Raw genomic sequence first — 16,269 nt, forward strand, 5'->3', positions numbered from 1 at the left:
GTGGAAAGCTGCATAGCAGTCACAAGAACCATAAAAATCCAATTTTAGATCCATAATTAAACAGAGCTTCTAAAAACTGCATTGCTAATGATTTCTAGGTTCAGAATTCGTTTCTTCATCAGGTTCAGATCTTTGGGTATTTTATGTATATATATATATATGTATTTATATATATTTAATATATATACAAATCACATTCAGTGGGTAACTAAGCCCTATACTACAGAATTTTCCAGGGCAAGAAGAACCTTTAGAATGAGAGGTAGTCTGTAGAGCCAGAGTTACACAGCTTCTGATGTTGCGAAGCAGCAACCTAGTGACTTGTTTCTGACTGTCATCAGGTGCAGAAGATTCTCTTCTATGAAGACTCTGTGGCTGCTCATTTGTCCAAAATTTTGACTTCTGACCAACACTCAGTAGTCATCTCCTCAGCCAAGTGAGTACTTGCAGGATAACTGCTCCAGGTGAAAGATAAACTGAAAATCCTGAGACAATCCTTGCATGACTTTGTTTTCACTACCTTCTTTGTTTAGGGTGCTTTGTGAGACAGTGAAGGATTTTGTGGCTCGAGTGGGGAAAGCCTATGAGAAGGCAACAGAAAGCTCAGAGGAATCAGAGGTCATGGCCAGGAAGGTAAAATTGGAAAAACTCTTTGGGTTTCTACTTCCAAAGTGGAAAACTGCTCTGTTGTCCAAGAACTAGGGCAGAGAACTGTTACTTCTGTTCAAATGTTCTTCTTCACCTTGTAGTGCTCTGTCCTGAAGGAGAAGCTGGATTCATTGCTGAAGGCACTGAATGATGAATCTCAAGCATCCTCATCTCTGCCAAACCCTCCCCCTACCATTGCAGAGGAAACTGAAGATGGTGATGGCTCAGGCAGTGCTTGTGATTCTTCTAGTGACCGGTCGGTGGGCTCGTCATGTACTGCACGGCCCCAGATATTTCGTCCCCGAGAACAGCTGATGTTGAGAGCCAACAGCTTGAAAAAGGCCATTCGTCAGATCATAGAGCATGCAGAAAAAGGTGACCTGTGAGGACTCCTGGTCATGACTTGTTACAGGCTCTTGAGCAGTAGAAATTTCCTTGATTCCTGTAGGAAGTAGGGCTCTTCATTAAAACCAGCTTTCCTGAGCTAGGGGAACTATCCAGTGAGCCTGGCTATTTAGTTTCAGCATCATCTCTGCCAAGCCCACTTGTTTGAGACATTGCTTGGTAAATGAGCCTGAAGTTCAAGGTATGTTCTCTCCCACAGCGCTGGTTTATGAAGTTCCTACCCTCCCACACACTGTTAATTTGCCTTTGCTGTCTGTCCCCACCCATGCCACAATTGTGTCAGCGCAACTGTTTGTGTGGCCTTGCGGTAAAATCTGAAATCAGATCTGTAAGATCTGAAAATACTTGGGAAGAAAGTATTTTAAGTATTTTAACTTGAATGGTTTCAGAAATCTCTTTATAACACAGCCCAGCAAAGCAGTGCAGTGGCAAGAGAGGGCAGGAACTTCTGAAACTGGCTTTGTCACTGAGAAAATGTTACAATACTGCACTTGGATGCGAGTCAATTCTGTTCTGATGCAGTTTTCTAAGCAGGTGACCCTCTTCTCCACATCCTGACTCTTATCTCTCCAGCCACTCCCACCCAGAGCTAAAGTTTCATTTCCTGCACAGGGTCTGCCAGGCTTTAGTCAGAAGCTCGGTGGTTTAACTTAGACCAAAGGAAGTAGTTAACAGCTTCTTGCTGGAGATAAAAGCATTGAAGTTGCAGATGTGACATCCTGCACACCTAAATGTACCCAGTGAAAAACTGTGGTGTCAGTTACACATCACTGCAGTGTTTCTTGGGTTTCCAGCACCACAGTATTGTGTACAACCTGTCCTGAAGGCAGAGTTGATGGAAGGGGAACAAACAGCTTCCCTCTGGCCAAGTAGAGGTCTTGACCACCTCACTGCTGCCCCACTTGGCTGATGCTTATCTGGTACCAATTTCATGTCTGTTGGAGTTCTTTTGGAGCCAAACCGATCTACTTATTCCAGCAAGAAGAGTTTATATTTCTGCTGGACTAGTGGGCTGGATTGCCTTGTGGGTAGTTTTGATGAACTCCAGAGCCAGCACAAGGGAGGAGAAGAGACTGAAAGAAGGGGGGCTCATCCCCCTGCAGAGGCAGTGAGCTGGTAGATCAGCTCAGGGCTATTCAGAGCTGTGCCCTCTGAGGGATGTCTGGGGGAAGAAGGCCTATTGATTACATGCAAAGGAAGATTAATCTCTTTAGGCAACATTTAAGCAGAAGTATTTAATTCTTACCAGAAAACTCCAGTTACGTTTCAAATGTATTTGTTCAACTTCTCCAAATACTTTTTCTTCTTCCAAAGAATGTAATCTGATTCTTTCCTTTGTCTGTATTGTATTTTACCAACTGCTATTTTTTTCCTCCTGATTATATGTATCTAAGTGCCCTTCTCAAGTGGTTTATCTTACTGCCCCAGTACAGATCAAGCAAACAAAATTGTTAAATTTGTCATTTAATGTCCATCTGGTTGGAATTTCTGGCAACATCTGAATGCAAATAATTAGGAGCCCATCACCTGTAGCCCAGTTTGCATCTCAGGAAGTCTGAGTACCCCATAGCATTAGAGGTGGACACTTCTATTTAGAATCTCACTGCTAAAGAGCTCAGCAAAGAAAACAGGAGGATATGCCAGCCTAGTTCCAAAAGCTCTCCTGAGCAGAGCTTAGTTGAGACAAATATACGGGAAAGTTTTTGTTATTCCTGTTCTTTCCTTTAAGGAATCAGGGCCTTTAGAGTCCTATCCTATTGTTGTTTACATCCGCGGGAGGTGTTCCTTGCCAGAAGAGCTGTGAGGCACTCAACCACTTCTCTTCTTGCAGCTGTAGATGAGCAGAACGCCCAGACCCAGGAGCAAGAGGGCTTCCTCTTCGGTCTCTCAGCACCCGAAGAGGGCAAGGAGCTGCGGAATGAGGACAAAATCTCCCTGCAGCCATCACACGGCGGCGGCAGCTGTGGCTCGTCCAAAGGGAGGGGCCAGCGGAAAGGTACTGCCCCAGGGCTGCCCTCGCGCTGACCCTGCCTGCCCTACCTTCTGTTGGTTGTAAAAAGTGAGGGAGGTGTCCTGTGTGTTACCTTCCAAGTGAGTTCTGGTTTCCTCTCATTTTTAAGTGGTTGCTCTTCAGATGCCACTTTTCTATGCTCTAGCCTGTGCATCAGGCACCCCACTTTTCACATCATCTCTGGTGACTGGTCCATGATCTTAGCACATGGAGCCTAGGATTCAGAAACTTTCTTGCACCTTAGCCAGTAATCTGCATTCTCTTGGCTTTCAGTGCTTGGACAAGATGATCTTGAGCATTTTTCATGTCATCTACCTGATGACATTTCCCTGTAAGCCCCTGCCATCCTTTGCAGATGACAGAGAACGTAAACCAGTTTGCTTAAGAACTGTGTTATGTGAGTAATTTGTTAGAGATCCCTGATCACTGCAGATATATTTGGAACTTATCTGAGTGTTGATTTGGAGCCAAATGCCCTGTCTGCTGTGCTATTGGCACCAGCTTTTTCTCATATCCATTTCTAATATTTGCATGTGGCATTTTGATACCTCCAATCTGTGAAGTTCCCTGGCTGCACATAGGCCACATCTCTGTCTCTTAATGACTGGTTTTGTCAACTTCTTGTTTTAAGGTGGCTAGAGGGTTTTGCTGTTGAGTGATTAATAACCTGGTGGAGCTGCTTGGGCTGCGCTGCTATGTACTTGTCTGAATCACAGTGTCATGTTTGTCAACTGACACGCGTGTGTTGTGTTTCACAGCCTCCAAGTCTCCTTGTGAAAGACTAATAAACAAAGGAAGTTTGTCGCTGGGCAGCTCTGCATCTCTTCCTCCCCAGACAGGAAACCGGGACAACTTGCCAATGCTGAACACAAAAATCCTCTACCCAAGTAAGTGTAACACCCACTACTTCCCACTGGGGCAGCCAACTGGAGTATGGGTGACAGCAGTGCAGGCTCCACATACAAATATGAAATTGTTCTGCCTGGTACCCTTTAGTGCAGGGTTCACTTGGAGTGAAATCTCTTTGTGGAGAATGTCCCTTGAGAGCTGCAAAGTGGAGCTGTAGTAGCTTCCAGTAGCTTCCAGTTTGTACCTGAGACCCTGTGTGGGTTTTTATTAACACTGTGCAATGGCAGAAGTTCAGTGCCAATTCCAAGGAGATACTGAGCTGAGATACAGCACCAGTCCCTTCACATGAAGACTGAAGTCACTGGAGGTGCACAGACCCAGCAGAATTCCCACCTCCCACATCTTGTGTAGCAACTTCTCCCCATCACCATGGTACTGTCCTTCCACCTTTTCCCCCAAATTACTTGTTCAAACTGTTTCCTCTGGAAGCAGTTAATTTCCTTTCTCTCTGACAAGGCTATTGTTTCTGGGTCACCAACTAGTAATTTAAGAAGCAGGGGGTGGTAATTCTTGAGCAATTTGGAGAATGATTTCAGTCCTACTCCTGTTTCTCTACTCACTGAAGCAAGAACATTGCATGTCTCACCCTGGAACAAAGAAGCTACTGCAGTGAATACACTCCTATTTCCCATTTCTGTGTGTCTGTACAAGTGTGGCCTTAGGTGATACCTTGTCAAACAACAACCCTATGAGCAGCCCCAGAAACGTTTCTCCTTATCCATATGGCAAAGCCCTCTGGAGTGGAAAGCACTACTGCTGTTTGCTTTCCACACTGAATTATAAGAGTTACTATATTCTGCCCTGTCATTTTTTTATTCTCTGAGATTGAAGCTGCCTGTTTTCTGCTTATTATCAATCACACTGTGTCAATGTTCCTACAGATATCCGAGCTGGCATGTCTGGTTCTTTGCCTGGGAGCTCTGTCATCAGCCGATTGTTGATCCATGCTGATCCCTTTAACTCTGAGCCTGAAAATCTGTGAGTATGCCCAGAAGTTTGAAGAAGGGGAATGAGCATTTCCAAATGGACAGAGGAGCAGATCAGATTATAGAGCTAAAAAATTGACTGAGCAGCTCAGAGTTGTGTAAGTGAATTCATATGCTGGGTGGCAGTGAGGAACAGCTTTGTGGTTGTACACACACTGAGACATCTGAGCCATGGTAGAAGAGATTTAGGTGTGAATGAAATCCAGGTCAGTCTTCTCCCCACACTCAGAGACGACTCTGGCTTCCAGTTAGCAGACAGCGACCTGGGGGAAGTCACTACCCTTATGACATGAAGGCCTGGGAAGGGTCATGGGCGGGGCCTCAAGAGGGGAGGCAGTCAAGAGGGGGGATGTGAAGGCTTTCTCGAGCTGTTTCTGCTAAACCATTTCACAGTAAAAATCCGATTATACAGACTGTAAGGTTTTTTTTTATGGGGTTCAGTGCCCCTGAGATGAGTACCTGGCACTTTTTAACTCATTTGTCAGACTCTCTATAGAAAACACCTAACATATATGTGTATGTGTATGTAGAGAGGCAATCAGCATTGCTAATGTTTTATGACACCTTTTACAGATTTTTGTAGATAAAGTGTATGCTTCTGGTTGAGAATTCCTCTGAAAATCTTGTGGCTGTGAAGTCTTTTGGGCAGAAGCTGCAGGCCAGGGACCTCTGCTCAATAGCCATTTTCCTGGTATTCTTTGTGGGTTTTAGGCCACTCCAGCAGTGTGTAGCAGAGCATGCTGTGATACAGCCTTCTTGTTCTTCATTTCTTTATGCAACAGAATTACGAGGTGGCCAGAAGGGGCATGTGAGATGCACACCAAATGGTACATAGACTTAGGAATGGCAGTTCTGTTCTTTTGTTTGGCAGTGAATGTTACACAGAAAAGTGTGTCATGAATAATTACTTTGGAATTGGACTGGATGCAAAGATTTCTCTGGACTTCAACAACAAGCGTGATGAGCATCCTGAGAAATGCAGGTGGGTTTGGCTTTGGCTACTGGCAGAAGTGACTGAAACCACTTTGTGTTTCTGTGCAGTTTTGGAGTTGGTTGTGAACAAGTGCGCTGAATAGCTGTATTGTTAGTCTTGCCTGCATAATCCTCGTTAAAGGCTTGAAATCATGATGAAAGAGATTAGCTTCTCATTTATTACTGATTCATTGTGGTGTTGTGGCTAATGTGAGATCTTTGAGTAGCTATGGCGTGGGTTTACTGTGTTGGCAGTTTGCTTCATGAGCACACTCACAGATTTTTCTCCTGGACTTGCTATTTAGCTATGGGAGAATATCAGCTCAGCACTAAATGCCATGGAAGCTGATTTTGGTCATTAATCATACCATGCTATAAATGACAGGTTTCGGCCTCTTGCATACCTGGGCAACTACAGGATGCGTGGCCTGAGATTGGCATGTTTGCTCCATGTGAGCTGATACTGCAAAATGCTGTTCATGTCCCAGTGTTTGAGACTGATAAATTCTGTGCCTGGGGAATCCACGTATGTTTCTGGCAGTGTGTGTTGCTCAGTCATCATGAATTCCTTCCTGACTTTTATTTCAAGGGGAGTAGTTTCCTAGCAGAAGCAACAGCTCTTTGGAGTGCTTGACCCTTTTGGAAGCAAAACATCTGTGTGTTTTAGGATGTAGAAGGTACCATTTCAATGTGTGCGTTTTTTTCCCCTCTAAGGTAAGTGCTTATGCCAACTTTTTCTGGTTTGATTTGCCCCCCTAGAAGTCGTACAAAAAACATGATGTGGTACGGAGTATTGGGAACCAAGGAGCTGCTACACAGAACATATAAAAACCTGGAGCAGAAAGTCTTGCTGGAGGTGAGGAATTAGCATGCCCTTCAGTTGCTGAAACTGGGGTGCCTAATTGGGTCTCCTTCAGACACTTAGACTTTGGCATGGTGATTCCACTAGCTGCCCTTAGGGTGTTTCCCTTCTCTGCCTGATACAGTGTACTTGCTGTAGCTGAGCAAGCTATGAGGGGCCTTTCCGGGTTCTGGAAGAGAACATGTATTCTCAGCCTGTAAGGGAAGTGTCATCCTTCTGGTCCCCAGCTTAGCATTCAGCATAGCTAAGATTGTCAACATTTTAGCCAGTAGGTGCAGTGGAAAGCTCTTAAATTTAACTATGCTACGATGTGCATCAAACTGGAAAAGAAATATTCTTGTATGGACCAACCCTCACCACAGCAGACTACGAGGCTGCTTCAGATGTTCTATTCCCTTTTCTGGAGGAATAAACCAAGAGGCTTTGCCAAACCTCTCAGGTGTGCCCTGTTCCTGTTTGGGGAAAAGCAGCAACAGTATCTCTCTAAAATTCATGGCTGCCAAAGGAGAGGTGGTTCATGAGACATAAACAGATACAATCTACTCTGCTAGGACAAGAATAAACTGGAAGAAACCTGAATGGCAGTGCAGCCTGTTTTCTATTCTTAGAGGACATGCTCTGGCAGGAGGGGCTCTCTCCCACTGTGCTGAGAATAATATTGCCTTCTTTTCTGTGTAGTGTGATGGGAGGCCAATCCCTCTGCCCAGTCTCCAGGGGATTGCCGTGCTCAACATTCCCAGCTATGCAGGAGGCACCAACTTCTGGGGAGGAACCAAGGAAGATGATGTGAGTATTCATTGTCTAAGGCAGTTCAGGAAGTGTTTCTGCTTATAAGCTTTTGTTCCTGGACTCATAGACCAGAGAGTAGCGCTTGTATTTTCTTTGGGAAGTGGATAGGGTGCTGAAGTCCAATCTTAAGCATCTTTGCACCCAAGCAGTCTGTAGTGACTCAGCAAAAATACAGATGCTGCCTGAAGCATTTGAAGTTCCTGGAAGTGCTTTAGATTGACCTTCTCCCCTCAGACTGCCAGAGAAGTAAAGCCCCTTGAAAACAAAGGGAGTTGGATGCAGTCAGAAATTTATTACTTGAGATTTAAAAGTTCCTACTCTCATAATAATAGTAATTGCCTTGTAACCTGTAGCCTTTGTGTTAGTTGTACAGTGGAAATATCAAAGCTTCTTTTTCTCTCTCCAAGCTCACTGCACACCTTCAGCTTCTAGCCTTGTTGTTAGTTTTACACAGATTGAAAAGCACAATTGAAAGCTAGCCCCTGAGTCTTCACCAGCAGGGACTAAAAGAAACCTCTCCAACAGAGCTATATGTCAACTGAATTCTCTCTTCCTTGTATCTGGCCAGACATTTACAGCCCCCTCCTTTGACGACAAGATTTTGGAGGTGGTAGCAGTGTTTGGTAGCATGCAGATGGCTGTGTCACGAGTGATAAATCTACAGCATCACCGAATTGCACAGGTATCAGTTGGTTCTGTGAGTTCTTTTTGCCTCCTCCATCTCCAGCTTGGGGAAGTTTTGCCAATTCCAGTCCATGAAGCCCTCCTTTGTGCTCTCCCTTGTCCATGGAAGGAGCATACACCAGGGTGAAATGAACATGGCCAGGGGCAATTGGAGCATGGAATTATTTGCTGACACTCACCAACAGGACTCCATATTAGTCCAAGGCCACAGCAAATGGTCCCTGGTGCAGAGGGGCAAGGCCTTCTCTGCTGCAGGCACAGGTGCCTCCTGCAGCCCTAGAGCTACCATGGCTGGCAACGTGCTTTGGCAAGAGTGAGCGTCTCATGCTTTTGGAAAACTGACAGTTTAGAGCTTCTCTGGTGCAATTACTTCTTGCAGTGTCGGACAGTGAAGATAGCAATCTTGGGAGAAGAAGGTGTTCCTGTGCAGGTGGATGGAGAAGCCTGGATCCAGCCTCCTGGTTACATTTGGATTGTCCATAAGAACAGAGCACAGACTCTCACCCGAGACAGGGTAAGAGCAGCCTTGCTTACACTGTGTGATGCACACAGACTTCCATGTGACAGACTCCTGGAGAGCATGGCAGAGATAAACCAACAGCTTATCTCTGAGTGTAAGAAGGTACTTTGCTACACACCATAAAACTTTTTGGAAAGAACATGATTCTCTCTGGTGACCAGTGGTAGGACAAGAGGAAATGGGGTCAAGCTGTGCCAGGGGAGGTTCGGGCTGGATATGTAGATGAAGTGAGGTCCTGTCTTCACATGTGTGATTCCATACTTTCAGTAGAATTTTTCAAACGTGATTTGGATTATTTAGTTTCCTAAACTGAAGATAGAAAACCTCAGGTTCGCTCATGTGGCCTCATCTGGACCACTGAAGAGTCATCAGCAAGGCTGAGATCAGCAGATAGCTTGCACTGAACTGACAAAGCCTGGTTTTGACCTGTGTGAGGAGCAGTAGGGGAAGGGAATGCTTTACCACAGGGCTTCCCAGGTGTTTGCAGACATTCTCCTGAATGGTGTGTCCCCAGACCCTTGTGTTGTCCCCAGAAGCAGTTGTGTTCTAGTGGACACTAGTTTTTTTGCTACATTAACCTCTCTCAACCCTTAGGCCTGTGCTTTTTACCTGCTCTGTACTCATCTCATTTGACTGCCTAATGTCTTCCCCTTTCCCATCTGCCCATCACACTCAGTCTCCTTTCCATTTCTGGCTCCCCAGATACTGATTTCTTTTTTTCCGTGAAAGCTTCACACCTCTGCTTGTTATCCTCATCATCTCTGAATTATTCTTCCTATTTCATTCTTTCCCTCCATAGTCCCTTCTCACATCTAACCTTCTCTCTTGCCATTTCTTTCCCTCATTCGTCCGTCCCTCCCTGCCCTGAGGCTTGTCTGTCAGCTTTCATCCTTCTGCATTGGATCTCATTTGCCCTGTACCACTAGCTGATGCCAGCAGGCATATCAGTAAGAGTGCAAATGGGACAAGTCCTAGCTCTGAGTTCAGCTGCTTGTCGCTCCAATTTCTGGGAAGCCCAGTTTACTTCCAGATAAGGAAGAACCTTGAACATTTTTAATTTCCAGCTCTGAGATGTCACATGAAGAGACATGCAGTAATACTGAGGTCTGGAGGCTATACAGCTACTAAGGGAAAAGGCTGCCACTAGGAAGGAATTGGTGGATTTTGCTCATCTGGCCCTCAGAACTGGCATAGCAATTTTGACTAGCACTAGGCTTAAGCCAAGGCAAGCACGTGGTGTGGAAATCTTAATCCCAAACAGCTAGTTAGCAAAATTATAAGCAGCTGAACTACTTGATCCTGCAATGAGAAGTGTCTATACCAGATCTACAGGTTTTACAGGCATAGGTACAGCCGTTGTTTTTTATAAGAGCTTTACAAGGCATCTTATCATTTCAATGCTGTGTTTTTAGGCATTTGAGAGCACCCTGAAGTCCTGGGAGGACAAACAGAAGTGTGAGCTGTCCCGACCCTCCTCTTTCTCTCTGCAACCAGAGATCATGTCCGAGGAAGAATCCACCCAGATTAACGAGTTTGGTCAAGCTGCAGGTGCCCTGATCCACAGGTGGGACTCAATTTGCTTTTGAGGAATAGAGCCCTCATTTGGTGTCTGAACTTTTCATCCCACTCCCTGTTGCTGGAGATGTGTCTGTTCACTCTTTCTTCTGCAGTGCTGGTCCATGTCACTGGGGGTAGCATTGTTCATTATGCTCAGGAGTGAAGTAGGATAAACTTTAGGTCATTCTGAACAAAACTTGAGGCTTTCACAGGCAAGCATAGAAAAACCCATTATTTTTGAATATCAATTATTTTTTATCAGAAATTAAACAAAGGCCTCTAGGAGCTCAGGTTACAAGATGGGTTCTTATAACCCTGATGTCCAGTACAGATTCCTGGAAGAAGTCACAGTCCTCCTCCAGGGGAGGTTCAGGTTGGATATTAGAAAAAAATTTTTCACAGAAAGAGTAGAGAGGCCTTGGAACAGGCTGCCCAGGGAGGTGGTGGAGGCACCGTCCCTGGAGATGTTCAAAAAAGGGGTAGACATGGCGTTTTGTAAGGTGGTTTAGTGGTTAGGGGTTGTAGGGTGGATGGTTAAACTTGATAATCTTGAAGGTCTTTTCCAACCTTGACAATTCTATGATTCTATGCTCACCTGCTCATCCTTTACTCAGACATTCAGCTTCTTGGCCTCAGACTCTGAGGTAAAACTCCCAGTCACATCAGAGAAGTGTTATTTAAGCTGCCCTGTGTGCAGTTGCCTTTCACATCTCTATGGCCATACTAAGATATCTAGGTTGAATTTCAGACTGATCCCAACTGGTGTGCAGAATTGAGCATGCACCTGCAGTTGGACCTGTGAGATCTGCCTCACTTTTCCTGTGCACTCTCACTATAGCAGGAGGGTTGCCCTACCTTGCCAGAGGCAGTGCCCGTCCCATGCTTTCTCCCTTTTCTTCTCACTCAGAGGGGTATTAAAAGCAGTTATCCAGTCAGAAAAGATCTCCTGGGAGCATACACTGATGCAATCTGTAATTTTCTCCTTAGCATTCGGGAAATAGCTCAGTCCTATCGGGACATGGAACAGGAGCTTGCCCATGCTGTCAATGCCAGCTCCAAGTCTATGGACAAAGTCTACGCTAAATCCAAGTCTACAGAGGTATTTCATTCACATTTTGTCCCTGTTCTATAGCTCATGTTTCTCCTTTCTGACCAAAAGTAAGCCTTGCTTGTCTAAGACTTCTTCCTTTTAACTGCTCAGACCTCTGCATTTCCAGGCTTAGTTTGTGCATTAATTGCTTCCCTGCAGGGTCTCAATTGCAGCCTTGTTGTTGAGATGGTGAATAATGTGAAAGCCCTGCATAATGAGACAGAGCTGCTGCTGGCAGGCAAGATGGCGCTGGTAAGAAGCACAAAGCAGGAGTGATGCAGCCTCTCACATTCACTCCTCTCATATTGTTGCCTTGGCAATCAGAATTTTGCTGGTCTTAGTCTTCTTTGTCTTTGAGACAAATCAGTTTAAATGTTTTATCAAGGAATTAGGATGGTGTTGCTACACAGGCACAATGAGCAGTCAAGCCAGCTTGCTCAGAGTTTGGGGCTCAGCAAAGATGAAAATGGTTACGTTGGTGAAGTCTGGGCAAGGTGGCTGCTGTGCACTTCCTTTTAAAAGGAAGAACTGCTTTGTTAGCTAAGGATATCAAGGCAAAGGCCTGACTGTGTGTTCCGCCTTATGGCTTTTAACTCTGCCTTGCTTCCACTTCTGATCCAGCAATTAGATCCTCCACAGAAGGAGCAGCTCCAAGCAGCCCTGGCAGACATGGACCTCCAGCTGAGGAAACTGGCAGACATCCCTTGGCTGTGGCAGCTGATGGAGCCCTGCGATGAGGAGGTGAGGACCATGGCTGTGTTTCTGTAGCTATTCTTGTCTTGACTAGTTGTCTCTGAATGTTTGACTTCCTGTGAATATACGAGTGATGTGAGAAAAAAAATCATTAAGAAGAAAACTTGACTCTCTTGGGCTAAAGAAAGTAATTTCCTACTAAGGTGCCTTGCCTGATATGGGATCAGCTTTCTCTGTTTCCTCTCCTGTCTTGACCAGAATGAGTTTAGAATTTTCTTTCCTCTCTTACAAGGTCATGGAGCTGAGCGTGACAATACTTGTTGCTCTTAGTCCATTCCAGTTAATTTATGACTGTCTCCCCAACTGTTTCTTTTTGTTCTTACAGAACCAGATGCTGGATTACTCTAAACGCAGCCGCAGTGGCAAATTCCGGCTGGTGACAAAGTTTAAAAAAGAGAAGAACAACAAAAATAAGGAGACTCATAGTAGCCTGGGATTGCCGGGTACCAAGTCTGCTCATTCCTTGTGTCTCTGTCACACCAGTGTGGTCACACCACTGTTCTCCATCTGTCTCTTTCATCTCATGTTCTCTCCTGCTGTTTCACATGCATCTACCTTTGCTTGGAGGTCTAGTCTGTCTTTTTCACATGGCAAAGTAGCTTATTGCTCTGTTCTGAGTCCTAATTCCCCAGTGCTACACAAATATTCCTGAGCAGAAACAGGAGTTGCCCTCTGAAGAACTCTGCATTCATCCAGGCATTTTCAAGGATATCTTAGGGGATGCATAGTAAAGTGAATTTGAGGATTTTGGCATTTTAGGTAGCAAAACGACTGTGGGGCCCAAGTCCGTATGACTCCAGTCCTTTCACTGCTAATTCTCTGTGACACAGTTAATGATATTTTTCTCAATGATTCACCCTCAGGCTTTAATCAAGTTTCATGTCTAATTGGCTGGGGTTCAGCATCACCACAGATGCACCCTGACCTTTAATCCTACTGGTCAGTAAATAAAAACTGGCCATGAATCAACAAATTGCTACTCAAGACACTTCCTCTCCAATTGGGTTCATTGATTTTTGGTTTATGTTCTCCTTACGAGGACTTTCTTCTTCTAAAACTCAGAAGTGCAACCTGTTCTGTGGGTTTCTGGGTCCTGTCCTCTGCCATGAAATTTTGGGTACAGTCTCCTGTCTGCCAGGCTGGTGCTCATTCTTTGCCTCCCACAGCTTGGCAACTTGCTGGTTCTCTTATTTAGAGGCTGTGCAAGAAGGTAGAAGTCTCACCTCTTCCTCTGTCCCTCAGACCTGAGGAAGAGAGGTTGTAATTTTGTTTATTGAGAACAAGTGCTTGTGCATAACAAACTAATCTGTGCTTGATTCTTCACAAGATATTTTATGACTGTTGTTTGGCAAGCAGAGGAATATCACTGAATTTAGTCTTCTTCAACATGGGGGTAAGCTTTAAAAAGCATATCCAGTCCCATCAAACAACCATGCACTTCCTCCTGGCTTGATTGTAGCTAGCCTCTGCTTAAGAGAACACCTGAACTTTATCTGTGCTACCTCCTTTGTTTGAGGCTTTAGGTCGTGCTGCCAGTCCCTGCCCTCCCCTGCATTTGAGGCTGTGGAACTGCTAGCCCTCCTTCTGTGGCATTTAGTGCTGGTGGTGTCCTCGTCTCTCACTGTCTTCTGGGATTCTGGGTACTCAATCCACTCCTGCTTTTCCATCTCTAACAGTTCACCTCTGGGGAACGGAGGAGGTTGCGGCCTGGCTTGAGCATCTCAGTCTCTGTGAGTATAAGGATATCTTCATCCGGCATGACGTCCGGGGCTCTGAGCTCCTGCACCTCGAACGGAGGGACCTCAAGGTACTTTCATGATCAGCTTTCATGATCAGAAATATCCAGCTGCATCTGCATGACCTGTGCTGAATGTGCTTGGAAGTGGTCTGCCCACTGTGAATTCCATGTGCCTTGGCAGGATTAATGGGTTCATTGTGGCATTTTTATTTTCTCACTATTTCAGGTCACCTGGTTCTTAATAGCAGGGAGGTAGAATTGAGAGACCAGCAGTCTGATTCTACCACAGCTTCCTGGAGATGTGATACAGTCCAGCACACAGTTCTTGACAGTCTCTGATTTTAAAGATGGAATGGGAGTTTTCAGCTTCTCAGCTCCTGTATCATCTTTGGCAGAACATACTGTGCTTTGGAATATTTGGGTCTTACATGGTTGTCACTGGAAAAATAGATGATTTCTTCTGTTACAAGAAAAAAAATAATTGTTGCCTTTGATGAGGCAGCTAAATAGAGAGAATCTTTTTAAATAGTGCTTAGCAACCACATGGTACAATTTTTCATCTCCTCAGCAGAAAATTCTTTGTCTGCAGAGAAAAACTGAAAGTGGTGGTTCTTTGCATGTGCAAGAGACTTGTGTCATCGTTCTGGTGACTTGCATGTAGCAGAAAAATACTTTGTCATAAAGTAGCATGTGGCATTGGTTGAGTGCCCCTTAGATCCTCATTTGTGATGTTTGCCATCGTCCTGTTCTGTTGTTTGCTGTGATCTGTGTAGCTGATTGCTCTGCATTCCATCCAGCTACCAGCCTGTTTGGTTGCATGGTACCCAGGTGTTCACACATCTATTTGATGTGACCAGTGACTGCTTGGTTCTTCCTGCATGTTTGGCTGTGAGCTCAGGTCCTTGAGAACTGTACACTCTTCAGAACTGTATGCTCTTTCTATTCTCTTGCTTTGGCCTGTAACAGTTTCTCTCCATTTCCCTGTGCCTGCTCACTACCTTGTCATGCCTTTTGACACAGGGTTTCAGGTTCCATATGTAACCATCAGGTTTGTAATCTTTCTGGTTGGTTTCCTCCTTTTTTTGTAACTGGCTGACTAATTTGTAACCATTGCTTGGCCACCTGGAATTTTCCTCCCTGCCTTTTTCCTAAGGTAAGGTTTTCTCTTTTCTTTCAGGACCTGGGTGTGACCAAAGTGGGTCACATGAAGAGGATACTGCATGGGATCAAGGAGCTGAGCCGGAGTACTCCTGCCGGCGAGGTTTAGCCTCTGTTTTCACAGCCTGTGTCTACCATTCCCCCTAACTGCACAGCAGTCACCTCACAGAGCAGATGTGCTCATGACTGTCTCTGCTGAACAGCTGCAGCTGTTCAGAGCTCCTATCAACCCAGCATGGTGCTACCTTTATTCCTGTGGGGTATGGCTCCATCCAGTTGGGAGGCATCTTATCTGCAGTCAGACAGAGCCTCCTGGAGGAGAGCTCACTTGTTTGAAGAACCATGTCTTCTGACATGGGAAGGTCTGGTTCCAGTGACAGTGCAGGACTCCTGAGAATTGCAACACATCTACCTTTAATGGATAACTTCATCACAGTAGAATTATTCAGGGCAAAAAGATTATTTGGCCAGTCCTACTTCAGGAGCATCTGACAGTCTTTTCAGACCTAAAACTCTCCTGCTCAATTGTGTGTCACACCTATATCTTGGTTTGATACACCTGTATGACCATTTAAGTTAGACAGAGCTTGTCCTTGTGTCTTACTAATCCCTTTTTAATGCACCTGTAGTTGCATGTGATTTGCATCAGAAGTTCAAAGCCAGAACAGACCTCTTGCCACTGAATGCCCAGTGTTTTTCCTCACTTCTGTTTTGCAACAAACAATGCATCTGGTTCAAATAGCAGTTCACACCAGCTTGCAGGGTCTTCTGCTGAGTCTGGTGCTTCTCTTCCAGTCAGTGATAATGGTACAACCTTGAGGCTTTCAGGCATCACAAACAGAAGTTCCTGGCAGTAAGAAAAGATGAAAGTCTGGAGAGGAATCAGCTCTGACACTCCCCCTTCTGAATCCATCTTCAGGAGACCAGATGAAGGGAGAGGACTCTTAATAAGCTGTTTGGGCTGTGTGAGAAGTGTAATGTAATGGAGTGAGATATGGAACAATTTGTTCTATCTTGGTGGGCAGAGCAGCATGACTGGCCATGGCCAGGAGCAGCTTCCTGTCCATTTGGTGTCATGTTCATGGCCAGAGGCAACTGAACTGTTTCTTAGCTTCAACTTGCAGTGCAGAAAACTAGTTCTGTCACAAAACATGTTTTATCTGTAGTACTTGATTCTTTTACCTGTC

At 45.1% G+C, this 16,269-nt stretch overlaps 1 protein-coding gene across 1 annotated transcript in view; it reads left to right on the plus strand.

Annotated features, from left to right (window-relative positions):
- DGKD (diacylglycerol kinase, delta 130kDa) overlaps positions 1–15,191 on the plus strand; it is a 40,118-nt gene extending 24,927 nt beyond the window's left edge. Inside the window, exons 12-29 of the mRNA XM_009993516.1 lie at positions 342–436; positions 534–633; positions 750–1,023; positions 2,885–3,049; positions 3,823–3,951; positions 4,855–4,951; positions 5,831–5,941; positions 6,691–6,787; positions 7,472–7,579; positions 8,151–8,264; positions 8,646–8,780; positions 10,199–10,350; positions 11,331–11,442; positions 11,593–11,685; positions 12,055–12,174; positions 12,512–12,629; positions 13,863–13,993; positions 15,102–15,191. Coding sequence (XP_009991818.1) covers positions 342–436; positions 534–633; positions 750–1,023; positions 2,885–3,049; positions 3,823–3,951; positions 4,855–4,951; positions 5,831–5,941; positions 6,691–6,787; positions 7,472–7,579; positions 8,151–8,264; positions 8,646–8,780; positions 10,199–10,350; positions 11,331–11,442; positions 11,593–11,685; positions 12,055–12,174; positions 12,512–12,629; positions 13,863–13,993; positions 15,102–15,191 — 2,241 coding nt within the window. The remainder of the gene's footprint in view (positions 1–341; positions 437–533; positions 634–749; positions 1,024–2,884; positions 3,050–3,822; positions 3,952–4,854; positions 4,952–5,830; positions 5,942–6,690; positions 6,788–7,471; positions 7,580–8,150; positions 8,265–8,645; positions 8,781–10,198; positions 10,351–11,330; positions 11,443–11,592; positions 11,686–12,054; positions 12,175–12,511; positions 12,630–13,862; positions 13,994–15,101) is intronic.
- Positions 15,192–16,269: the final 1,078 nt, after the last annotated feature.

Source organism: Chaetura pelagica, unplaced genomic scaffold, assembly GCF_000747805.2.
Source record: "Chaetura pelagica isolate M959 unplaced genomic scaffold, ChaPel_1.0 scaffold192, whole genome shotgun sequence".
Lineage (NCBI taxonomy): Eukaryota > Metazoa > Chordata > Aves > Apodiformes > Apodidae > Chaetura > Chaetura pelagica.